At 50.4% G+C, this 26,742-nt stretch overlaps 1 protein-coding gene across 1 annotated transcript; it reads left to right on the top strand.

The window, feature by feature from the left end:
* Positions 1-11: 11 nt before the first annotated feature.
* Positions 12-26,742, top strand: CPSF3 (cleavage and polyadenylation specific factor 3). The gene is made up of 17 exons (XM_080685964.1): positions 12-224; positions 2,692-2,755; positions 4,040-4,137; positions 4,670-4,798; positions 6,025-6,202; positions 7,785-7,874; positions 8,340-8,490; positions 9,896-10,071; positions 10,988-11,146; positions 12,267-12,413; positions 13,251-13,512; positions 14,801-14,899; positions 16,007-16,101; positions 16,993-17,080; positions 21,398-21,467; positions 23,317-23,413; positions 26,114-26,742. Exons 1-17 carry the CDS (start codon positions 175-177, stop codon positions 26,213-26,215), a joined length of 2,055 nt encoding a protein of 684 aa, XP_080542090.1. The 5' UTR covers positions 12-174; the 3' UTR covers positions 26,216-26,742.

Raw genomic sequence — 26,742 nt, 5'->3', positions numbered from 1 at the left:
GATCTCGACCGGAAGTCGAGGGGCGGAGCCTAGCACCGCGAGCGCCGGAGCGCCGGAAGTTGTGCTCTTCGTGGTTGGGGTTCTTCTTACCTTGGTTCCCCGTGGCTATGCTTCCAGTATAGAAAGGCTCCCGCGACCTATTGCTCACCTCAGCTTCTCCTTCGGACTTCCGAGATGTCTGCGATCCCTGCGGAGGAGAGCGACCAGCTGCTGATCCGGCCCCTGTAAGCGTCCAGCGAGAGGCGGGGAGGGGTAACGGGATGGCTGGCCGCCTCCGTCGCCCCGGGTCCGCGGCTGCTGAAGGGGTTTGGAGAACTGGAGGTCGGAAGGGGCCTGCTGGATTGAATGGGATTGTGCTTTTCTCCAACGTTAGGGAAGAGTGTTGGAATTGGGGGTGGGGAGCCTCCAGGGGCTCTGGGCGCTCTCATACACGCTGGAGAGTGGCAGCCCCTGAGGGAGCTGGTGCTGCTGCTGTGGGCAGGCCGAGATGAGGACCGGATGAGGCTGCAGCGGTGCGAGAAGGAACGCAGTCTGCTTCTTAGGACCTCCAGGACTTGACATTTGCCAAAATGCGAAAGGGGGGGGGAATAAGTTGGGGATTTGGTATGAGTTCCGTGTGGAGCTCAGACCCTAGGAGAATGAGGAGGGTAGAAAGCGGGAGAGGAGGGAAAGCAGAGGTGCTGGGGACGGAACCCAGCCCTGGGCGTCCGTGAGCGGGATGGTCTTTCCAGGGAGAAGCGCTGGGAAGACCTGGAGGGCCGCTTAGAAAGGGAGATGGGGATGCGGGGAGCTTACTCTGCGCCCAAGCAGTTTGAATCCGCAAACATGTTTACTGTTGGGTGTTAGCACAACATGGATGTACGCATTTTTCAAAAGGTTGAAAGTATCTACCTAACACGTGTCCAATATGGACTTGTTGAGCACCTACTGGGGAACTAATGCACGTTTCGCACTGCTTGGGGCACACCTGTCCGCTCCTCATGTGCTCACTGCCAGCTGTCAAGCACCACACTGGGCACTGGGGACACAGATCAGCGAGCGGGCCAGGGTACCCGAATTCACCCTCTTGGAGGGAATTGCAGCGCCAAATGAAAAACTACCGGAGAGCTCGTTTGGAACACGGGGAGACCATGACTTTGCAGTCAGCCCTGAAATCCGAACCCGATTGTTTCCTCAGTGGGAATAATGTAGCAGCTGTTGCTGTGCCAGTAACTGTCTCTCAGTGCATGGTTACTATTATGATAACTACCGGCAGGCATGGCAGCTGAGTGAGTGCCCTGGAGCATGGAAAAGGGGAGAGAGTGCTTTCTCACGCATCCTGGAAGAGGTGCACAGGCTGAGCCTTAAAGAATGAGTAGGAATTACAGACAGGTGAAGGGCGGGGGCAAGGATGTTCCAGCCACAGGAGGTGGCACGTGTGAAAATGAGGCTGGTCACCGTTTGGGGCCACTTTCCTCCTGGCCGTGGACAGAAGATTAGCCGATGAGACGGGAGAGGCTAGCAGGGCCCCTCTTAGGAGGGATCTTGTATGCTGACTGGGGAGTTGGCTTTCATCGTCAGTTATAGGGAGCCAACAAAGGCTTGTAAGCAGCGTGGGGATCCAGTGGAAATGAGGTGTGGGGGAGATGGAAGACTGCTCCTGGCAGCAGCTGTGTAGCAGATAGATAAAAGGATGGGGTAGGTGGCGGGAATCTAGTGGTGAAAGTAATCCAAGCAGGTAAGCACTAAGAGCTTGGGATGAGTGAAATGGGATAAGCAGCAGTGCGTGGGAAAGAAATAGGTTTGAGAGAGAAGGAAGTGGAACCTGTAGGACTGGATAACGATGGGATGTGGTGGGGAAGGAAGGGAGCTAATGGGAGTGTTAGGATGACGCAGATTCCTAGTTGGATGGCTGCAAAATGGCCAAGGAGTGCCCTAACCGGTTTGGCTCAGGGGATAGAGCGTCGGCCTGCGGACTCAAGGGTCCCAGGTTCGATTCCGGTCAAGGGCATGTACCTTGGTTGCAGGCACATCCCCAGTAGGGGGTGTGCAGGAGGCAGCTGATCGATGTTTCTCTCTCATCGATGTTTCTAACTCTCTATCCCTCTCCCTTCCTCTGTAAAAAATCAGTAAAATATATATTTTTTTAAAAATGGCCAAGGAGTACAGGGGGGGCGGGGAGCTGGAGTAAGTTTCGGGGTTTCGTTTTATAACAGCATCAACTATACTGACATACAAGGTAAAGGAAAGGCCCTGAGGTTCACAGGTGTGAGAAGTCCTTTCCGTTGAACCTCTCTGGTAAGTGCATATCGCCATCTGAAGTGAGAGAATTTTGCAGCGCTTACAGGCTTACACTTAAGTGCTGATTCTAAAAGTATTATTACGTGATCTGTGTTACTGCTAGCTGCATTCTCAAAGCCTCCTCATAACCCTCACTTTCAGGGGTGAATGTTAGCCTTTGGGCTTCTCGAGTCTGTCCCGCCTTCTCTCCCAATTTTAACAGCGGCACATCCCTGCGCTCCCAAAGGCCGCCGCTCCTCTTTCCCCGCACCGCACCGCACCGCACCGCACCGCCGCTGTCCTTCCCTGACCCTGTGGGACTCTCACCTGCCTCAGTGAGATGTCAGGCGGGGCACAGTGTAAGCTGCACAAAAGTTGGAATCCGTTGGGCTTGATTTTGACTATTTTCATTTCTCCCTTGAATGTTCACAGGGGAGCTGGGCAAGAAGTAGGACGATCGTGTATTATCCTGGAGTTCAAAGGAAGAAAAATAATGGTAATGATTACCCTGGGGCTGGTGAAGAGCATGGCTCTGTCCACATTGGATGTTAGGGCTTTTCTAGTACAGCAGTTAGCTGTTCAGCTCCCAGAAAAATTTCTGAGTTGGTATATGTGGTCTGTGCTATAAAATGGTAATGCAAAAACACACATTTCTACTTAGTAATTTGACAAAACATTCCGTAAACTGAGAAGATATATTCTGTGACGTAAAAGTGTCCACCAGATCTCCTGAACCATTGCTCACAAAGTCCCTCTTCCACTCTCGAGGGTCTAGCCGTCCTAACCACCCCACCCCGGGTGGAAGACCCCCGGGGACACGCACAGAGCTCCAGCCACACCCGTGCGCTGTGATGCTAGACTCGTAGCCGTGGGCAAACTACGGCCAGCGGGCCGGATTCGGCTGTTCTATCCGGCCCGCGGAGCCGAAAGAGCGGAGGGTTCTCTTGCTCTCCCCTCCGCTCCTTTACTTTGAATTTATATTAGTTCACACAAACACTCCATCCATGCTTTTGTTCCGGCCCTCCGGTCCAGTTTAAGAACCCATGGTGGCCCTCGAGTCAAAAAGTTTGCCCACCCCTGCGCTAGAGCCTGGTTTGGCAGCTTCGATGCCCACGTTAGCATTAAGGCCGCTCGCCTTGGGCAAGGCAGCCTGCTTCTCTGAGCCCCTCTCCTTATCTGGAAGGTAGAGGGGTGCGAAGAGATGGTTGCCGTGGTCCTCATTAGAAAGGCCAGTCCATGGCTCATGTTCCTTCACTTCCACTCCTCTGCTCCCAGTCTTAAAAGACCAGGGAACCGTCACACGTAGTCGTCTTTTTAGTCATTTATTGTGTTAATTTTGTAGAAATTGATAGATTTGGTAGAAATAGCCCCAAAGTGAGTGTATAACTCATTAATGACCAACTCTTAATAAGTTGTTCCCAAATACCTTAAAATACTTATATTTAACTGATTGGGAAAGTTTTCCATTTCTAATAATTGACCTGGAGATCAATAAGGTCTGGTAGTAAATCTATAAATTTTTAAAGTGCCCACCATCTTCTGACATCAAAGCTCTTGAAAAATAGTTTATTCACTGCTAGGCCAGGCTGAGGGACCCCAGCGGTGCACAAATCTGTGCACCCGGCCTCTAGTATTTAATAAGAATTACGTTACCAAATGCTAGTATGTAGAGTCCATTTTGATTATGTGTATGATGGATCAGTTATAACATTGTCTATTCAATGGATGAATTTTAATAAAATGTATTTAATAAAATGATCTTTTTGTCTCTCTCTTTCAGTTGGACTGTGGGATCCACCCTGGCCTAGAAGGAATGGACGCTCTTCCTTATATCGATTTAATTGACCCAGCTGAGATTGACCTCCTACTCATTAGTCAGTAAGTTTTTTCTTTATTGATGGCACTGTTTTCCATAGACTTTTACTATAAAAGTCATTCTTTACCAGATGCTAAGATTCTGAAGTTTAAAAGAGTGTTTTCTCCCGGAAGCATATTGCAGACATCTAAGCCTAAGACAGCACTCTGCATTGTCTTCACAGCTTAGAGCAGTTTACTGGGAAGTTGTTTTCCTCCCTCTGGAGCAGTGAGGCAGAGAGCATGTGCCTTGGATCGCTGTACAGCTTGAGACCAGGAAAGCCCTTCCCCGGGCCTCCTGAGGGCACGGTCTTGTCGCGTCCAATAGGAACGACATTCACAAACAGCGACGTGTCAGCGTTCTGCCCCTGCAGGGCTTGTTACGGCGGCCGGGGGAGGTCTGGGTGTAATCTTCTTCTGTCTCTAATTGTCACTGATACAGTAATTTGATGTTTGAAAATACATTTACTATCCTTTTCTTACACTTATTTCTTCCCTCCCTGTATATGTGATGGGTGATATTTTAAGAACTGACGGAATCTCTTTCATTCTTAAGCTTCCATTTGGATCACTGTGGAGCTCTGCCCTGGTTTCTACAGAAGACAAGTTTCAAAGGAAGAACATTCATGACTCATGCTACTAAAGCTATCTACAGATGGCTTCTCTCAGATTACGTCAAAGTCAGGTGATTGCTCTGTTAGACTCTATATAACACACATAGCTCAAGATACGGGCCATTTTGGTTTTTGAAACGAGACACTGTGTTTGTTCACCAGAATGTCGTTAATTTAGTCATTCAGTAACAACCTGTCATACCCTTTGTGTACCCAGCACCTTCTGGCCTTAAAGTCCTTATGTAGTTCTAACATTCTTTTAAATCTTGGCAATTTAGGTGAATTATAAGGTTTAACAACAATATTCTATAAGTGTTAATTAACACCGAATATGTTATACAGTGATATATACTGAAATATTATTTTAGATTATTTGGTCAAAGCAAATTGACTACCTTAAATGAAAATTTTCCCTGGGGAGGTTTTCTCCAGTTGCAAGAGGAAAACTTCTTTTATCAGAAAGTTTGTGGCATTTTTGTGATCCCTACAGCACAAATTATTAGCCTTCAAAAGTTTACTGTTTAATGTGTGTGTTCTAAGCGTTGTAAGATGCCCTTTGTTATTCGTCACATGTAAGTACAAAAGCATGGAAGAGTTATCGTTAGTAGTAAATATACTCATTAACACTTTAATGCTACTTACCACATGCAGGCACAGTCCTCAGTTCTTAACATGGTTAACTCATTTAACCTTCATATGAACCTCATGGCGAAGGTTCTGCTATGAATCCCACGTACAGGTGATGAAAAATGTATGGTGATAGGCACAGAGAGGTTAGGTAGTTTACCTACGATGGTCACAGAAGAGACAAAGCTGGATTGAGACCCAAGCAGACTGGCTCCGGAGCCTGTGTCCTTATCCACTACTCTCTCTTGCTCTTTTGGAAGTTCAGTAGCACAATCTTCATAAGAAAAGTTACGCTAAACTTCTTAGAGAAATCTTTTCACGTCACTGTCAGGATCTCTGTCCTGGGTCAGTGTGTGTGAGGGAGTTCTCTCGGTGCGTTGGGATAGAACAGAGGTTGAGAAGTACTGTCCTAAAGGGTGCTTTGCTTGGTTTACTGTGTGCTGTGCTTAAAATGATGCTAATACAGTATTCCTAGTTCTACACACTAAAATTTTTATATAACTGCAGAGCAAAAAGATACACAAGGTGGCAAAGACAGTCTAGATAACATAATCCATGCAGTATAATTTGAAGAAATAATTTCATGGATACGTCATCCATAGTTTCTTTGAGGTCCCAGACTTTAAAAGTCTTGCCCTGAACTCTTTTTGTCGGACCTATAAAAACGCAGTAACATATCAGCGGACGACATGCTGTACACTGAGACCGACCTGGAAGAGAGCATGGACAAAATCGAAACCATCAACTTCCATGAAGTGAAGGAGGTCGCAGGGATCAAGTTCTGGTGTTACCACGCGGGCCACGTTCTCGGAGCTGCCATGTTCATGATCGAGATCGCAGGCGTGAAGGTACTCCCTGCCCATCCATCCGCTTCCTCCCCACGGGACATCCGTGCAGAGCTGCTGCCACCAGGTGGTGCCGGAGAACATGCCCGAGGACTCAGTGTCCAAACCCTGAGCCTGAGATAACATGGAGTCGTGCTTTGTCCGCTTAAGTGGCATAGTTCATACCCCAGGACGGTACTTTCTGTGGGAAGCGGGAGGAAGGAGTGAAATGAGCATCGGAGCGTGACGTTCCCTCCCCCTTCCAGAGCGTCAACTCCCCAGCGTCCCGGGAGGAGCTCTGTGTGTACTTAACGTGCAACGCCACCTGCCCTTTGTGTCCTCCTGCGGTTCTAGGGCCCCCACTCAGGCCCTGGGGCGTGAAGCGCTGCTCAGACGGCTCTGTGCAGCCGTCCTTCGTGGAGAGACTCACGGCTCTCGGACTTGTGAAACGTGGGTGGCTAGTTGGTGTGGAGACTGGAGTGAGAGCAGCAGTTCTTCCTTTAAAAAACAAAGTATTTTTTAAATTGATTTCAGAGAGGAAAGCAGGAGGAGAGAAAGATAGGAACATCAATGAGAATCATTGATTGGCTGCCTCCTGCACGCCCCCTACTGGGGATCGAGCACACACCCTGGGCATGTGCCCTGACTGGAAATTGAACCCTGACCTGGTTCATGGGTTGATGCTCAACCACTGAGCCACACCGGCCGGGCTATCAGTGGTTCTTAACTCTGGCTGCATATGAGAATCACTTAGGGAGCTTTTGAAAAATACCCATTGAATCAAAATGGTGTAGTCTCACCTCTGCCTCCCCCCCCCTTTTTTTTTAGTTTTCTAGGTGATCTTTATGTGCAGCCAGAGTTGAGAAGCGATGAGTGTAATACTGTCCTGAATTTTCAGCAGCTGCTCATACAGTATTTGAAATTCTTACACATTGAGTTGTCCTATGTGTCTCTAAATCATTTTTTCTTGCTGTTTGCTCAAAGGCACAGAAAACAGCACAAATGCAGATCTGAATTCTCCTTTGAAACTCGATGCGCACCCTCCAGTGATTTTTACCTCCCGTTTTTTATGGTTTCCCCACACTCCTCAGGGGGCTGCTTTCCTCCTTCTGCCCTTTTCTCTGATGTTCGGAGCACTTCCAGTCTGCTAAGATCCAGGTCCTCCCTGGGGGAGGACTCCGGGAGTAATCATTCCCATGAGTTAGATTCACTGATGGCAATGCTGGATGGTCTATGACAGTGGTCGGCAAACTGCGACTCGCGAGCCACATGCGGCTCTTTGGCCCCTTGAGTGTGGCTCTTCCACAAAACACCACGTGCGGGCGCACACGTACAGTGCGATTGAAACTTCGTGGCCCATGCGCAGAAGTCGGTTTTCGGCTCTCAAAAGAAATTTCAATCGTTGTACTGTTGATATTTGGCTCTGTTGACTAATGAGTTTGCCGACCACTGGTCTATGACCAACTCAGGTAGAATGGCACCACAGTTTCATCCGTGTGGGCTGTTCTCCTGTTTACTTTCACGTTCAGGTTTTATGAGGTAAATGTATTTAGTAGTAAAATGAAACCTCCCAAAATCCTAACCTTCTAGCTTTATCTTTTCACAGCTTTTGTATACAGGTGACTTCTCACGACAAGAAGATAGACACTTAATGGCAGCTGAGATTCCAAATATTAAGCCTGATATTCTTATCATTGTAAGTATTAGTGCACGGGATTGTAGTCGGGATACTGTAAGCAGAATTTTTTCTAGTGGGGAAAAAGATTGCAATCTAATTTTTATAGTATGTGTTAGATATAGACGTATCTTTTTGGTATAATATTTAGTTTTCTGACCTCTCTGTAGAGCAGCTCCGCTTTCTTGCTGTTAAATATATCAGCTCCAGTCTGAAGTCGGGGGTACTAGGATACCGCCTAAATGCTTTTGTCTGGGTGAATTATCCTGTATTTTTAGACTATTTCCTGATTCCATTTTATAAAGAATTTTTACCACCTCGCCAGGTCTTAGTTCTAACCTTCTTATCTATTCTTCCAAATAGTAGTAGAACAGACACGTCCAAGAAAGTAGCATGTTAGTGGAGAAATGAATCCCGTTGGGTGCTTAGCTCTTGTACCCTTTGGAATCGTCGGTCTTGGTCTCACCCGTCTGATGTGTCACTTAGGAATCGACATACGGGACCCACATCCACGAGAAGCGGGAAGAGCGAGAAGCGCGGTTCTGCAACACGGTCCACGACATTGTGAACAGAGGCGGCCGGGGCCTCATCCCTGTCTTTGCTCTCGGGAGGGCTCAGGAGCTGCTCCTGATTTTAGGTGCATCTTTTCCTTTTCGCTTGGGACATTCTTAGAACCTGGAGTGACTGGCCTCGAATAGGTTATTCTCCTTTGCTGGGCTTCCGTTTCTGCATTTAGAAGTAGGGATTGGGGCCAGGGTTAGGGTAGGGTTGGGGTTGGGGTTAGGGTTAGGGTTACGGTTAGGGTTAGGGTTACGGTTAGGGTTAGGGTTGGGATTGGGGTTAGGGTTAGGGTTAGGGTTAGAGTTACGGTAGAGGGGTGGGGTTGGGGTTAGGTTTGGGTTAGGGTTGGGGTTAGGTTAGGTTGGGTTAGGGTTGGGTCAGGGTCAGGGTTAGGGTTACGGTAGAGGGTTAGGGTTACTGTTACAGTTACGGTTAGGGTTGGGGTTGGGTTAGGGTTGGGTCAGGGTCAGGGTCAGGGTTAGGGTTACGGTAGAGGGTTAGGGTTACTGTTACGGTTACGGTTAGGGTTGGGGTTACAGTAGAGGACAGTGACTGGCCTGCTCCTGCGAGCATAAGTGGTGTGTCTTTCGGGTTGCCGTCAGCCTCGGCAAGAATATGCTGCCCTTTGACCCACCAGTTCCACTTCTGGGAAGTAAATGAGATGCACAGAAAAGCTGTCAGTAAGGGTATAATCATTTCAGTATTTTTAAAGGAATGTGTCAGTAAATACCACATTATAGAAAAAAAGTCATGTTACATGTATTCACATACTTTGTTAAGGGGACCGAAAAATAGAGATCAGTCTGGCTCAGCGGTTGAGCATCGACCTATGAACCAGGAGGTCACGGTTCGATTCCCGGTCAGGGCACAGGCCCAGGATGCAAGCTCAATCCCCAGTGTGGGGTGTGCAGGGGGCAGCCAATCAGTGATTCTCACTGATGTTTCTGTTTCTCTCTCCCTCTCCCTTCCAATCAATCAAAAAAAAATTTTTAAGAGGTGGTTTTCTAAAAATAATAATAATAATAATAGGGTTCAAAACAGTATGTACTCTGACCCTAGTGAGGTACAGATTACACAAATGACTAGGAAGGGTAACTGGAGAGTGAGTTGTCTACTTCCCTTGCTTTTCCAAATGCTTCCGTGAGCGTGTGTGGCTGTGGTAAGAGGAGCCGTGGGTCAGTGTTGGGTGTGTGGGTTTGACGATCCCCTCAAAGCCAAGCATTCTGTGGCTCCTTTGGGGAGCGCAGTCTTCCCAAGTATCGGGGATGCGTGCCTGGATGTCCGCAGCGTCCTGCAGAGAACTGAAAGCCATTGCGTCTGAGTGAGGGGGACAGGCTGATGCTTCCTGACCTCTTGAAAACATGCTGTGTGCTTCCATTTATTTCTCGTCTGAATTCTTTAAGTTAATTGTTCGTATCACTTATCACGTGGACTGTCTACCCCCATAACAAAGTGATACTTACCTCATAAACTCTCCCCAGACGAGTACTGGCAGAATCACCCGGAACTCCACGACATCCCGATATACTACGCGTCGTCTTTGGCCAAGAAGTGCATGGCCGTGTACCAGACGTACGTGAACGCCATGAACGACAAGATCCGCAAGCAGATCAACATCAACAACCCCTTCGTCTTCAAGCACATCAGTAACCTGAAGGTGAGAGCTGGGGGGATCTGGGGGGGCAGAGAGGCCTGGCCTGCGTCTGGCCGCGTCCTCACCCACCTTTCCGCCGCAGCCGCACTGTCCTGAGTGGCATCAGGAACCGGGCAGCGGGCTTTCTTCTCTGCCACTGCTCCAGTCCCCATGCCTTGCCACTATTTACTGTTGCTGAGTAACTCGGATCTCTTTGTCGCAGAAATAAAAAGTCCTGATGGGAAAAATACCTTGTGTTAGGTATTAAGTTTTCCTATTCTTACTCAAACCTGATCACTCTTTGATGATTAGCATTATAAATTCCATATGTGAACATTTTCATGTTTACTTTTCTAGATCATTCAATAAAATCTGGTTTTCTTTCATTAAAATGTACATATTGTTTTATCCAAACTAATGCTCTAATCATAAAATAGCACCCCACAGCATTCACATTATAAGTGGTCTTCCAATTATAGATAAGCTCTGTTCATAAATCCTTGTATTTTAGGTTAGTTTTTTAGTAATTAGAGCCAAGTTTTCCCTAGAAACTGTTAATTTTTTTGGTTAGATTTCTAGGCCAGCTCAAAATATTCACGAGGTCTGAGCGGGAGCTGTGAGTCCGTGGGGAGTCCTTCAGGGTTCTATTCTGGGTGAAGAGAAGTCCATTTGGCTCTTCTTTCACGTTCTGCCTCCTTGCCGGGCGCGGAAAATGGTCGTGATTGGCCCGTTAGCTGCCAGAACAGGTTTTGAAGGTCAATGTGAACTCAGCGCTTTTCTCACTTTGTTCTTTCATTCCTAGTCCGAACTCTTAGGAACTTGGAAATTGGGCTAACTGTTTATTAGTGTGCTCACCTTTTTGCCTTTTTGCTGTTCATTAAAAACAAGGAAAGCTGGGTCGAAGCCTGCTATCTACACGCTCTCCCCCCTCCTCTCGCAGAGCATGGACCATTTTGACGACATCGGGCCCAGCGTCGTGATGGCCTCCCCGGGCATGATGCAGAGCGGCCTGTCCCGGGAGCTCTTCGAGAGCTGGTGCACGGACAAGAGGAACGGCGTCATCATCGCAGGCTACTGTGTGGAAGGCACGCTGGCCAAGGTCGGTCACTGCTGCGCACACTGCACGGGGCGGTGCCCCCGGGCTCCCTGAGGCGGTTCTTCAGGGCAGGGCTCGCTGATTGTAAAAGAGCTGGAACTCGATAGCGGGGCTGGTCGGAAGGTTGAGAACTAACGCAGGCGCTGAGCGGCACGCCCTGATCCCAGGCGGTTGGAGGCGCATTGAAGTCCAAGGAGCACCGTCGGGTGCGGTGAAAATAGTGGAAGGAACCATCTGGGACAAACATGGGTCCCGTAGCTGAGGGAGACGAGGCTCATTGACAGGTGTTCTCCTGACAGGCTGTCAGTGTGTTCGGGCTCATGGCCGCCTTCCTGTTGCTATGAAATCACTGCTGTGAGCTCTCGGAGGCAGGCGGTCACATGCAGGACTTCAGAGGCAGTTTCTGAGCATCTTGTTCTCGTATCTCCTCTTATGGTTAACTTCCATTTTATTTTCTAAGTACATTGATTCCGTTTTGCTCATTTTTATTACTTTACCTTATTCTGTGAGTCATTCAGACCATGTTAGCTGTGTTTTTAAAATAGATTTTCTGCCCTAGCCAGTTTGGCTCAGTGGATAGAGGGTCAGCCTGCGAACTGAAGGGTCTCAGGTTCGATTCTGATCAAGGGCATATCCCCAGGTTTCGGGCTCGATCCCCAGTAGGGGGCGTGCAGGAGGCAGCCGATCGATCAATGATTCCCTCATCTTTGATGTTTCTATTTCTCCCTCTTCCTTCCTCTCTGAAATCAATAAAAATATATTTTAAAAACCTAGATTTTCAGGATAGTGATGCACCTACCCTTTCTGTCCACCCTCTTCACTGGAAGCTTCTTTCTAGAGCAAGAGAAGAGCGGAGAGGGCAGGCGTGCCTTTCTCATCAGAGAGTTGTTTCCGCTTATACCACTCCTGCCACGTCGAGTTTTAATTAATCCGCTTAACTTTCTGATTCAGTGTTTGCTTGACGGAGAAGATAAGTATTGGATATTTACCAAGTCCGTGGCTTTAGAACGGTTTTTGTGCCGAAGGTCCTAAATTTAGCGAGAGTTTATGGCTGCATGAAAAGTGGAAAATGTGCGTCTCTAACTGGGTGGTTCGTTTTGTTTCTTTTTCTTGTTTTTCACAGCACATCATGTCTGAACCCGAAGAGATCACGACCATGTCAGGACAGAAGCTGCCGCTGAAAATGTCTGTCGATTACATTTCTTTCTCCGCTCACACAGATTACCAGCAAACCAGCGAATTCATCCGCGCTTTGAAACCGCCTCACGTGGTTAGTCTGGATCTCATTTAGTGCATTTCAGGGGGAAAGCATTCCCACAGGCAGCCGCTGGTTCCCAAATTAGACCCGCCTTCCGCTCACCTTTCACCCATCCTCCCAGCTCCCCTGTGAGGTAGGCAAGCTGTGCACTTTATTTTTTTTAATATATTTTTATTGATTTCAGAGAGGAAGGGAGAGGGAGAGATGGAATCATCAATGATGAGAGAGAATCACTGATTAGCTGCCTCCTGCACACCCCCCACTGGAGATGGAGCCCACACTCAGGCATGTGCCCTTGACCGGAATTGAACCTGGGACCCTTCAGTTCATAGGCCGACACTCTATCCACTGAGCCAGAGCGGCTAGGGCAAGCTGTGCACTTTAATTTCCCACTACACGGGCGCCTGTTCAGACCTACCAACCCCAAATCCACTGTTCTTTTTTTTTAATATATATATATATATATATATATATATATATATATATATATATATTATTGATTTTTTACAGAGAGGAAGGGAGAGGGATAGAGAGTGAGAAACATCGATCAGCTGCCTCCTGCACACCCCCCACTGGGGATGTGACTGCAACCAAGGTACATGCCCTTGACCAGAATCGAACCTGGGACCTTTCAGTCCGCAGGCCGACGCTCTGTCCACTGAGCCAAACCGGTTAGGGCTCCACTGTTCTTTCTGTTACTTTCTGCTGCCTCCCCAGTAACATAGGAGTGCGGGTTTGTGCATAGTAACATCTCTCCACTGGAAGTTTACCTGATTCATAGTCACAGAAAGGCCGTAGTTACCTGAACTAAGGATTCTTCCTGTGCTCTTTCAAACGTCTTTCATGCAGATTTTAGTCCATGGAGAACAGAACGAAATGGCCCGATTGAAAGCAGCCCTGATTCGAGAATACGAAGATAATGACGAAGTTCACATAGAGGTTCATAACCCTCGGAACACAGAAGCAGTGACCTTGAACTTCAGAGGGGAAAAACTAGCCAAGGTCATGGGCTTTTTAGCAGACAAGAAGCCAGAACAAGGCCAGCGGGTCTCAGGAATACTTGTTAAGAGAAACTTTAATTATCACATACTTTCTCCTTGCGACCTCTCCAGTAAGTGCACTGTTAAATGTCAAATATAATTTGATTTTAGCATTGAGAGAAACAGTCTATGAAAACTTCTCTCCCCTAGTGGCCACATTTTAAGTAACAGCCAAATAATAAAATAGCAATAGGTGAAAGTTAATAATCCAGATCGTCTTATGGGGGAAAATGAAAGTCTCCCCTGAACTGCTGACATTTCAGTTCTTTGTGAAGCAGCTCTTTTCTTCATTGAGACATCGGTTTACCTCTGAGACGGGCTCCTGCTGACAGGGCAGGCTGGCCTCCCTTCACCGTGGAGCACAGTCTTCTCTCCTGAAGGCAGGTGGCCCTGCACAGGCGCTGGTTTTATGGCCTGTGGTTTTATGTGGCCTCTGGGCCTGGTGGCCTGTGCTGTGCACATGCTGAGCCAGCGCGGCTTTTGCAGTCAATGTGGCGTTTTGTCCACGTGAACAACTGCTCATAGGCGTTTGTCAACTCTACCAGACGTCCTCAAACTACGGCCCGCGGGCCACATGCGGCCCGCCGAGGACATTTACCCGGCCCGCCGGGTGCCGCTGCCTGTCCTGCTCAGCAGCCGACGCGTCCCGGGCCCGCAGTGCGCATAGGAATTTGTTCATAGTTTTTTTTTAAACTATAGTCCGGCCCTCCCACGGTCTGAGGGACAGGGAACTGGCCCCCTGTTTAAAGAGTTTGAGGACCCCACCCCTGCATGCAGCGATAAGGACTGCAGCCTGCAGCCCGTGCGCAGGTGGGACGGACTTGCAGGCCGGCGGTCCTCCCTTCAGCAGCCAGGGCACTCCTACCCTGCGCCTGGCCTCGTGCTGGGCAGGAGGGCGAGGGTCACGCCGAAGCACAGCCCGCCCCGGGAGCGCTGCCCGAGGAGAGAAGGCTTGTCCAGAGCGGGTCCCAGTGTCGGTCCGTGGGGCCGAGGTGCCCGGGTAGCGTGTGGGGACACAGTGGGCCCTGGTGTTGGGAAAGGCTGCCAGTCAGGCGCCTGTGTGCCAGGAGCTGCAGGCGTGCCAGGAGGTGCCAAGCCCGAGAAATGGCGGCCGGCTGGTCTGCCGCCTGGAGACGCGTAGGGACCGGATGTGTTCAGGAGGATGGGGTGCTCTCTTGGGGCTGGAGCTTAAGCGTCGGGGGGTTAACGGGGCTTAGGGAACCGAGGGTGGGGACAAACGAAGGAGACGTGCTCTCGGTTGCTTTGCTTCTCCGTCCTGTGCTCCTAGGGTGTTTGCAGGTTGTGCTTGCGGGACCAGTATTGGTCCTTACGGTGCGTTTATTCTCGTTTCCTCTGCAGATTATACCGACCTGGCCATGAGCACGGTGAAGCAGACCCAAGCCATTCCCTACACGGGTCCCTTTAATTTGCTCTATTACCAGCTACAGAAACTGACAGGTGTGTATACTGATTGACAGCCACTTGTTTTTTTGTTGTTTAAAGTAATGATATACCTAGGAAAGGATATGGTTTCATTTTGATAACTGTCTCAGATTAGCACAAATTTATTTGTACTTCGTCATACCACATTTAGGTGAAGCTTAAAAATGTAGTCATTACTTACCAATTTTTTTAAATCCCATTATAGGGGGGGCAGTGGTAAGATATGTACACATATAATACCTTAATAAAAAAAAAAAAAACCATTAAATAAAATAAAATAAAATCCCATTATACCTTTTATCTTCAGTGCACTTAAAATTTTAAAAATATCGGCAGTCTTTGCTCCTTGGGTTTAAAATCTACTTTAGTTTACTTACCCGAATCTTACCTATATCCTTCTTTGTTCCGGGACAGTTTTTCTTGCTCCACTAGTACCTGCACACAGCAGGTTTTAAAGAGCACACGGCCCCTGGGCAGAGGCCAGTGAAAGAGGAAAACCTATTCTGTTTACTGTTAGACATTGTCCGCGAGGGACTGCATAGCAGCAACGAGGGGCAGTGACTAAGTTAAAGGAAAGGGACGCTCATAGGCAAGAACACTTCCAGTTACAAGTTGCCCTGTCCATTCGCATGTTCCTCATCCCTCCTGTGGTCAAGTGCTGCCGTGAAGGAAAGCAGCGGGAACCCTTTTCTCCTCAGAACCTCACAGTAGGAACCCAGAAGTCTCATCTTAGCCATAGCCTTGCCCTGGGGGATGAGTAACCCTGTGAAGGCAGAGGGGAGAGGGACTGTCGGGGCGGACGAGCCTCGTGGTAAATGCTGGTGGCTAATCTGCATAAAAACAGAAGTGCGACAGGCGTAACAGTTCGCTGTTGGTGAAATATCAGTGTCCAAGGTGAATCCATTCTAGTTGCTTGGGCTTGCATAGCACATATTGAGATCTCTGAGTTACTGTGAGCAATTATGTGGAACTCACTTGGCTGTTTAACTCTGACCACACAAATACACTTCATTTTTTCATTATGTGTCAGCTCTGGTTCAGCTGTCTCTATAAACAAATGAATAATTGTGCCTCTGGCAGATGATCAGGAAATTATGTACATCTTATCATTCTTTCTTCCAGGTGATGTAGAAGAATTAGAAATTCAAGAAAAACCTGCTTTGAAAGTGTTCAAAAATATTACTGTAATACAGGAACCAGGAATGGTGGTGTTAGAAGTAAGATGAGATTGTTTACCCAAACACGGAGGAAAAGGTTTTAAGCGTTCCCATGTGGAGACTTGACGTGGGGTGGTGAACACAGCACTGTATACAGCTCATGGACTATAGAATTGTACACCTGGAACCTGTGTAATCTTATTAACCAATGCCCTCCCTCCCCGTAAATTCGATTTTAAGAAAAGAGTTTACATGTAATTGTAGAGAAATTAGCTTCCCAATCAGGAAAAAACTATTGGAGAGCATAGCTTTCTGAACAAGATCAGCTTTAAATACAACACAGCGAGGCATTGTCTGTGTCACATAGGAACTAGCAACCAGCCAGGGCTTGGTGTTTGGTGTGTGTGATGAGTAGAGAGAAATCTCTCGTATGATTCAGTTGGAGCTGATTTTACAGTGTCCCAGGCTGTCTTCGGGTCTATCAAAAGGTCTTAACATTCTCAAGATAAAAGTCTCATTCTGTTACGTTAAAACTCGTCACGCACACACCCTAAGAGAGTGGAACTTTGAACACTCAGGTACGCACCATTAACACGACCCACGTCCACAGAGGCAAGCAGTCACTAATTTAGGTAAATGGGGTTCCCGCTGGGGAATGGGGAACCCAGACACCAGATGAAGCTGCTGGTTGACTTTGACAGGTTGGCAGCGAAGGCCAAGGTGGTTCTTTTTAAAATGAACCCTGGGACGGGCGACATAGGCGGCCCTTGTCTCTTCCCCTGTCGCAGGGCTGTAGGTAAATTGTTGGCAGGTTTTCCAGCTACAAGGTCAGCTGTTCTGTTTCCACACATTATTTTAAATAGATTAAAAGGTCTGTCCCTGGTCGCCTGCAGTGCTGTGATGGAAAGCTTGGCCCAGCTGGCCCTCCTAACTCTGCCTTTCGCTCTGCAGTGGCTCGCTAACCCTGCCAACGACATGTATGCAGACACCGTGACCACCGTGGTCCTCGAGGTGCAGTCAAACCCGAAAATCAGGAAAGGTACAGAATCCTCCATCTTCTTTCCGTTGCACTTCACTTTATCAGTCAGTCCTTCCACTCTATAGTGTTTCGAGCTAAAAAGCAGAAAGAGTGCTAAGTTGCTTGAACTCTCCTGGTTTTCTCATTCCTGTAACCTTGACAGCTCTAAATACACGTGTGACCGTGCATGTCACTAGCATTTTACCTGCTCTCTGTGCCTGGCCTTTATTTGTGCTGTAGAAATTGGTGGCACCTAGCTCTAACGTAAAATCTCTTAGTGACCGTCCCTCTAAAAACACGGTCATCGGAAGTGTCACGCTAGCGCTGTTAGCCGGCATGCCTAGTAGGAAACGGGCTGCTGTCTCTGATCCCCAAGTACTAGTAGAATAGAGGAGTCCTGTCGTTTGCCAAGGAGCGTTTTCCACGCAGGGAAACAGCAGTGAACGTGTCCCCGTGGTATGTCTTTACGGTCGGGCTCCGTGTTGGGCGCAGCCGGCTGTAACGCACGTCTTGGGGCGTCGTTGGCATCGGCAGCCCTCCTGCCGCTGGGGAAGGAGGCACGTGGCTCTCCCGAGGGCCGCCAGCCCTCCCGCACGGGCAGCAGGCCTTGTCCTCCGGGGGGCGCTTCTCTTCCTAAATATTAACAGTGAGCAGGCGGCCGTTCTTTGATTTCGGGAGAAAAAGAAGCTGAGCTGATCTTCATGATCATCTCCTTGGGACTAGCCAGATCTGTATTATGAAACAAATACTAAACAAATCTAAAGTATTCAAGCTACTGGTAAGCATTGAATTTGTTTTGAGTAATAGTCATAAAAATTGTAATTAGGGCTCCATTTGGTCATTTGTTTTGGTTGAATTGCTAGTGGGTAACGGATGCCCGTGTGCTGTGCCATGAGGGAGCCGTACGGTCAGCACAGCACTCCCTGCCCCGACGCAGGCACATTCATGACGGAGCGGTTGTAAAGGCAGTGACAGCTTGCTCCTGTTATTTACGTTTTTGTTATCTTAGATAAAAATACAGAGGACAAAGTGCAAGGTCATATGGCCTTTACAAAGGTCATAATAACTAGTGGAGCAAAGGTTAGGAGAAGAGGGGCAGGGCTGGGTGCAGGGACCAGGAAGGGATGGGTAAGCCCAGAGTTTTGGTGGCGCACCCCCCAGTGCTAATGCCCAGGCCTCCGAGAACACGGTGCTTGTGGCTTCGATTTGTTCCTGTCAAACCCAGCACTCCTGGATTGAACTGTGTTCTGTCCTCCAAGGCTGCTTTCTCTGCCTTGTAGCCTGATGAGCCTTTTGTAAATGGAGTCTGTTTTGTGATATAATGGCAGTATTTTGTCCGATATCTATACTTTCCTGAAAAATGAAATTTCCATGCAAAAATGGCATTTCCCCAGGCCAGTGAGGTGCTGGTAGTCTTCAGTTCAGTGTCAGAGCCCCTGGGGTTCCTCCTGCCAAGGTGGAGGGGCCCCGGAGCATGCTGTCCTGAGGCTGCCGGCTGCTGTCAGGGTCAGCTGCTGTTCTGACGGGGCGCCACCTAGTGACTGCGCTGAAGAACAAAGGAGGTGCTGTGGTTCGGTCGGCTGTCGGCATCTTGGGCGTGGATCGCTCTTAGGACTGTGGTCCAGAATGCAAATGCATCTTCCTCTGACCGCGGTAGTGGTGAACATAGTCGTGCTATTACTGATGGTCCGTCGCCCACTGATAGCGGTGGGGTGTCTTCGAGGGCCGGCCTCTGGGCATCGGCAGAGGTCCGTGTGGACGTGTTGGAATCGGCTCTTCCCATGAGTTACGGTGTGAAACCAGCTGGCTGCCCTGGGTAGGTGATGGACCGTGGGGTTGTTTCTGCCGCTTGGCGATTATGAAGGCTGCCGCATGAGCATTCTTGTACAGGGTTTTGTGCAAAGACACCGGTTTTATTGCTCTTGGTCAGTACCTGGCATGAGAGTCACTGGGTCGTGTGCTAACTCTGTGTTCGTCCTGTGCCCAGTGCTGCCAGTGATGGCTGAGGGGTCTCGGTGTGAGCCAGGCCATCCTGGAAACCAGGTCAGGTGGCTCGTCTTCCTAACCTGCCAGATTACTTTGTTTGGGGAAAGCTAAGTAATCCAACTGGCAAGTGGTAAATATCCTATATAATAAAAGGCTAACATGCAAATTGTCCCCTCGACCGGGAGTTCGACCAGGAGTTCAACCAAGGGTGGAGCCAACCGGCCCACCTCCGGCGCCCCCTCCCCCTGGCTGGCCCAGCCCAATCGGCCCTGATCAGGGCGGGCCGGCCGGACCCCACCCGTGCACAAATTCGTGCACCGGCCTCTAGTCTATAATAATCTATAATAATAAAAGAGTAATATGCTAATTAGACCAGACAAACTTGCGGACGAAGCCGGGGCTGTGAGGGAAGCCGGGTCCCGGGTGCCTGCCGGTGGCCGGAGGGAAGCTGGTGCCAGCAGCTGGGGGAAGGAAGGCCTACTCTTGCATGAATTTCGTGCATCGGGCCTCTAGTTAATTATTAAACAACGAGAGGCCCGAAGCACAAAATTCATACAAAAGTAGGCCCTTGCCGCCCCGGCTTTGTCCGGAACGTCTTCCAGATAGTCATTCGGCTGTTCAGTCAATTTGCATATTACACTGTTATTATTACAGAGCACAGGTGCATTCTGTAGAGTAGAGGGTTGACCTTGCATGCAGTGTAGCTAAGACCAAGGAGCGCCGAGCGCGGAGCTGCCATCTCCCTCACTCGCGCCGTTTCTGTGGCTCCTTCACAGAAGGTGAAATGAAGGGATGACGGATCAAGCTGCCTCCCCAGGGAGGTGACACGTAGACGCGTTCGTCACACAGCGGATTCCAGGGTCAGTCACTGACTTCTCAGAAACGGGCTGAGTGTCGGTGGAGATTAGCGCACACACTGACTTCTCAGAAACGGGCTGAGTGTCCATGGAGATTAGCGCACACACTGACTTCTCAGAAACGGGCTGAGTGTCGGTGGAGATTAGTGCACACACTGACTTCTCAGAAACGGGGCTGAGTGTCGGTGGAGATTAGCGCACACACTGACTTCTCAGAAACGGGGCTGAGTGTCCATGGAGATTAGCGCACACACTGACTTCTCAGAAACGGGGCTGAGTGTCCATGGAGATTAGCACACACTGACTTCTCAGAAACGGGGCTGAGTGTCGGTGGAGATTAGCGCACACACTGACTTCTCAGAAACGGGGCTGAGTGTCCATGGAGATTAGCGCACACACTGACTTCTCAGAAACGGGCTGAGTGTCCATGGAGATTAGCGCACACACTGACTTCTCAGAAACGGGGCTGAGTGTCGGTGGAGATTAGCGCACACACTGACTTCTCAGAAACGGGCTGAGTGTCCATGGAGATTAGCGCACACACTGACTTCTCAGAAACGGGTCTGAGTGTCGGTGGAGATTAGCGCACACACTGACTTCTCAGAAACGGGTGTGAGTGTCCATGGAGATTAGTGCACACACTGACTTCTCAGAAACGGGCTGAGTGTCGGTGGAGATTAGTGCACACACTGACTTCTCAGAAACGGGCTGAGTGTCGGCGGAGATTAGTGCACACACTGACTTCTCAGAAACGGGTCTGAGTGTCCATGGAGATTAGCGCACGCACTGACTTCTCAGAAACGGGCTGAGTGTCGGTGGAGATTAGTGCACACACTGACTTCTCAGAAACGGGTCTGAGTGTCCATGGAGATTAGCGCACGCACTGACTTCTCAGAAACGGGCTGAGTGTCGGTGGAGATTAGTGCACACACTGACTTCTCAGAAACGGGCTGAGTGTCGGCGGAGATTAGCGCACACACTGACTTCTCAGAAACGGGTCTGAGTGTCCATGGAGATTAGCGCACGCACTGACTTCTCAGAAACGGGCTGAGTGTCCATGGAGATTAGCGCACACACTGACTTCTCAGAAACGGGTCTGAGTGTCCATGGAGATTAGCGCACGCACTGACTTCTCAGAAACGGGCTGAGTGTCCATGGAGATTAGCGCACGCACTGACTTCTCAGAAACGGGGCTGAGTGTCGATGGAAATTAGCGCACACACTGACTTCTCAGAAACGGGTGTGAGTGTCCATGGAAATTAGCGCACGCACTGACTTCTCAGAAACGGGCTGAGTGTCGGTGGACATTAGCGCACGCACTGACTTCTCAGAAACGGGGCTGAGTGTCGATGGAGATTAGCGCACGTGCTGACTTCTCAGAAACGGGGCTGAGTGTCGATGGAGATTAGCGCACGTGCTGACTTCTCAGGAATGGGTGTGAGTGTTGATGATTAGCGCACGCAGGATGCGGACACGGCTCTCCCTTCTCTCCCAGGTGCAGCCCAGAAGGCGTCTGAGAAGTTGGAGATGCACGTGTACAGCAAGAGGTTGGAGGTCATGCTCCAGTGAGTGGCTCGCCTCAGGCAGGGCGGAGGGCGGGCTCTGGTCCCCCGAAGCCGTGCTCGGACCCGGGCTAAGAAGCCCTGCGGTGGAACTCGGTGTCGGCTCCCGTGCCTATCGGGGGCGGGAGCACATCGGGGGCGGGAGCACATCGGGGGCAGGAGCACATGGGGGGGCGGGAGCACATTGGGGGCGGGAGCACATGGGGGGGCGGGAGCACATGGGGGCAGGAGCACATGGGGGGGCGGGAGCACATGGGGGGGGCGGGAGCACATCGGGGCGGGTGCACATCGGGGGCGGGAGCACATGGGGGCAGGAGCACATGGGGGGGCGGGAGCACATGGGGGGGGCGGGAGCACATCGGGGCGGGTGCACATCGGGGGCGGGAGCACATGGGGGGGCGGGAGCACATGGGGGGGGCTGGAGCACATGGGGGGGGCGGGAGCACATCGGGGCGGGAGCACATGGGGGGGCGGGAGCACATGGGGGGGCGGGAGCACATGGGGGGGGCTGGAGCACATGGGGGGGCGGGAGCACATGGGGGGGCGGGAGCACATGGGGGGGGCTGGAGCACATGGGGGGGCGGGAGCACATGGTGGGGGCGGGAGCACATGGGGGGGGCTGGAGCACAGCAGTTCTGCTGCGGCCGTGGAACAGCCAGGCGCCCCCTCTGTCGGGCGGACAGACACGTGGCGCAGCTCTTCCCTTAGAGCCAGGCTCCCGTCGCAGGTGCTGACCTTTCTACCCGCCTTCCACCGGGTCCTCTTCCCAGCCTATCCCTCCCCCTCCCCCCCACACACACACACCTCCCCCCCACACACACACACACACCTACACACACACACACACACACACACACACACACACACCTCCCCACACACACCTGAGTGTCAGAAACAGGAGCCGCCACGCCCAGGCTCACAGCCTCGTCAGCGCGGAGAGAAAGCACGTGCCTAAGCACCACGTGTCAGTCAGCTGCCAGGCCGTGGCTGACGTCCGTGGGGCTGGGGGCGGGGGAGATGCACTGGCTGCTCTCGCACAAACCACCTGCTGTTCCTTGAAATGACACCTTTTTCCTCTCCTTTTGAATGTATTTCCGCAGCTAAAATGCAACGTTTCTCCTTAGTGCTCGTTTACACTTAGGCAAAGGGACTTACTAACGTTAACCGCTGGGCGGTCATGCAGCCAGTGTCCCCCCCCGCCCCCCCGTGCCAGCTGAACACCTGTGGGCGGTGCTGACGGGCCGGCCAGTCTCTGGGTTTTGCAGACCCACTGACTCCTCACCCGACCCACCTGCCGGTCGGCCTGCTGTTTGCAAATCTGTGTGACCCACGGGAACAGAAGTGGCCGTCAGAGACGGGCTGGCTCCGGGGCACCCCAGTGTCTGACGCGCCTGCACAGGAGGTGCCGGGGCGAGAGTCCAGCTCCGAGGAGGCGCCCAGAGTGGACTAGAACGAGCACCAGTGGACTGGGAGCCATGGTAGCCGAGAGGCCGGGCTCTGGATCCCGGCTCCACTGCACACCGGCCGGGGCTGTAGGCCAGTCACCTGAACACGTCCTGCAAAGCCCGTGTGTAAAGGGGCTTCTCGCCAGCATTCTCACACGTTGAGATCATGTGTGTAAGTGCCTAGCACAGTGCCTGCTGGAATGAAGCATTCCTAATAAGTGGCAGCTGTTTCACCTGGTTTAGAACATTAATGAAATATGGAAGGTAACTAACTAATCAGTGTGTCTCAGGGTTATGGATATAAGTACTCCAGCACTGTGCCTGGCTTCCGTTTCATTTCCCCCAGCCATATAAAACTGTTCACATATTATAAATGCAGCTCACTAATGCTGTGCTGTTTGCCTTAGGGACATATTCGGAGAAGACTGCGTGAGTGTGAAAGATGGCTCCATGCTCAGTGTCACCGTGGACGGGAAAACTGCGAACGTGAACTTGGAGACCCGGGTATGAGCTGCTCCTACGTCTCAAGACACTTAGGAAATAAAGTGAAGGCAAAATCATCTGTGACCCCACACCTAACAGAGTAATCTGTGATCCCACCCTAACAGAGTAATCTGTGACCCCACCCTAACAGAGTAATCTGGGATCCCACCCTAACAGAGTAATCTGGGATCCCACCCTAACAGAGTAATCTGGGATCCCACCCTAACAGAGTAATCTGGGATCCCACACCTAACAGAGTAATCTGTGACCCCACCCTAACAGAGTAATCTGGGATCCCACCCTAACAGAGTAATCTGTGACCCCACCCTAACAGAGTAATCTGGGATCCCACCCTAACAGTAATCTGGGATCCCACCCTAACAGAGTAATCTGGGATCCCACCCTAACAGAGTAATCTGGGATCCCACCCTAACGGAGTAATCTGGGATCCCACCCTAACAGAGTAATCTGTGACCCCACCCTAACAGAGTAATCTGGGATCCCACCCTAACAGAGTAATCTGGGATCCCACCCTAACAGAGTAATCTGTGATCCCACCCTAACAGAGTAATCTGGGATCCCACACCTAACAGAGTAATCTGGGATCCCACCCTAACAGAGTAATCTGGGATCCCACCCTAACAGAGTAATCTGGGATCCCACCCTAACAGAGTAATCTGGGATCCCACCCTAACAGAGTAATCTGGGATCCCACCCTAACAGAGTAATCTGGGACCCCACACCTAACAGAGTAATCTGTGACCCCACCCTAACAGAGTAATCTGGGATCCCCACCCTAACAGAGTAATCTGGGATCCCCACCCTAACAGAGTAATCTGGGATCCCACACCTAACAGAGTAATCTGGGATCCCCACCCTAACAGAGTAATCTGGGATCCCACCCCTAACAGTAATCTGGGATCCCCACCCTAACAGAGTAATCTGGGATCCCCACCCTAACAGAGTAATCTGGGATCCCACCCTAACAGAGTAATCTGGGATCCCCACCCTAACAGAGTAATCTGGGATCCCACCCTAACAGAGTAATCTGGGATCCCACCCTAATAGTAATCTGGGATCCCACGCCTAACAAGTTGTTTTTGTGTTTTAGCATTTCCTTCCAGTTTCTTCCGATTTTTTTATTTTTTACAGGCTGAGTTTATATTCTTCTACAAGGGTGAGGCCTAAGTAGGTGTACAGCTGTCTGTAGGTCCATGTTCATAACCACAGCCTGCTTTTGCCCACCCCATAGCCGAAGCTGTGCATTCCTGTTTTTTCCTTCCTCACTGTCAGTGTCTCCAAGGTGCCATCTGGCACCGTCCCCAGGTGTAGGTCCCTGCGTGGCTCTCCGCTGGCCTGGCACCCTGGTCCAGCTCAGCGTTCCTGGTTCGGCACCAGCTGGCTCCCGGTGCGTCAGAGGCGCCGCCCTCCTGGTTTGCCGCAGGATCCACGCGGCTTCTGCAGCCGCTGAGCTCCCAGGGTGCGGGCGCCTCTGGTCTCACGCCGGCCGACTTTGCGTAATCACTGCACAGGCCTGAGCGAAGAAGTTCATTGCCTCGCAGGGTTGTTTAGTTTTGTTTAAATCTTTATTGCTGCGATTATTATGTATGACCCCTTCTCCTCCTTGTCCCCGCTAGTCGGCCCCGCCCCGGAGCCATGCAGGGTTGTTCCGGAGATTAGAACAGTCACACTGAACAGATAACGAGTTTAAAATTTCTTTTGCAAGGTCTTTGATTATTTAGGCTTTTTGAGAAAACACTACATTGGTTTTTCCTGGATAGAAAAATAAACTAAGAACATAAATGGCAAAGTCCACAGAGAAGAGTAGGATGGCCAGGGACAGAGGAAGCCGGTGTCCGGGTGCCTGTACCTGGGAGAAACACAGATGTGGGTGTGAGATAGCACCGTGCTCACTGGCGCAGACTGAGGGATGGCCGTGAACCACGATGGTGGAAGGCAGGAAACGGCGTTCACAGGTGCTGTGTGGGGTGAGGAGGGGTGACAATTAGGTGGTACGGTCCTGCTCCAAGGCAGTGTGGTGATGCGCATCAGAATCCTTAAAAATGTACGTGCCCTTATCCACGCTACCACGTACTGGGTTTAACCAAAGAAAATAACTAGACAGGTGAGCAAAGGTACATACAAGGATGCCTGTTTTAGCGCTGATTACAACCCGAACAAAATACTAGAGGCCGAGGAAGTACCCAGGAGTAGGAGAGAATAAGTGACAAGTGAGCGGGTCGGGCAGGGTGCCCCTCACGCGAGGAGTGCTGTGCAGGCAGCCAGGAAGGATGCTGGTGCCCTGAGCGTGCAGAGGGCCCGCCTACATTGTTAGGTGGGGAAAGGTGACACACTAGCAAGTATGATAAGTTAGTCCCGTTTTTATTTGAAAGAAATCTATATGTATAGGTAAAGTCTAGAAGGTTATACACTGAAAGTTAACAGAATTAAGGGTGTTTTTCTTTCCTCAGTTTTTACACGAGGAGTATTTATGGCAGGATAAATATTTAAACAGCATAGAGTATGTTACAGTTGAAAAGTAACTAGATTATTACGAGTCTCATGCCCGCCCGCAGGTTGCAGTGCGGGACCTGAGTGTGCAAGGCTGGGTGATCACAGATTACTCTGTTAGGGTGGGATCACAGATTACTCTGTTAGGTGTGGGATCATAAGAGCAGTCACTTATCTCCTGTGTAATAATGTCTGTGCTTTCCCCTGCAGACCGTCGAGTGTGAGGAAGGAAGCGAAGATGACGAGTCTCTCCGAGAAATGGTGGAGCTGGCCGCACAGAGACTGTACGAGGCCCTCACGCCGGTGCACTGAGACCGCCTGCCTGTGGATGTGGGGAGCGTTCTGTTACTTTAAAGGAAACACATTCCTTTCTCGGGGCCGCCTGTTTACTTGGGCGGCAGACGGCTTTTATTCCAGTCGTTAGCATACCGTGAATTACCGACTACTCTGTCCACTGCTTTAGAACTGCCGAATAAACCGTTCAGGATTTACTGATTCCACTTCTAGGCACGGATGCAGCTCCCAATAAACGTAAAAAGTCTGCTCACAGCGCCCTGGCCCGGCGGCTCAGAGCCCCCGCTGTTCGGAGCAACGTCCTCGGCACCAAAACATCGCGGCCCCGTTCCCGGTCAGGGCACATCCCCAGGTGCAGGTTCGATCCGCAGTCAGGATGCACACAGGAGGCAATCGATCGATATCCTCTCCCTTCCTCTCCCTCTAAAATCAATAAACATGTCCGCAGGCGAGGATTTTTCACTAAGTCTGTTCATAGCAACTGAACCAGAATGTCTTACTGTACGTTTTAAGAAAATACACAATGACTCCTGTTTTCATATTGA

The sequence above is a fragment of the Plecotus auritus genome (genome assembly GCF_963455305.1).
Source record: "Plecotus auritus genome assembly, chromosome: 8".
Taxonomy (NCBI): domain Eukaryota; kingdom Metazoa; phylum Chordata; class Mammalia; order Chiroptera; family Vespertilionidae; genus Plecotus; species Plecotus auritus.
This window is presented reverse-complemented; position numbering and strand designations above follow the sequence as displayed.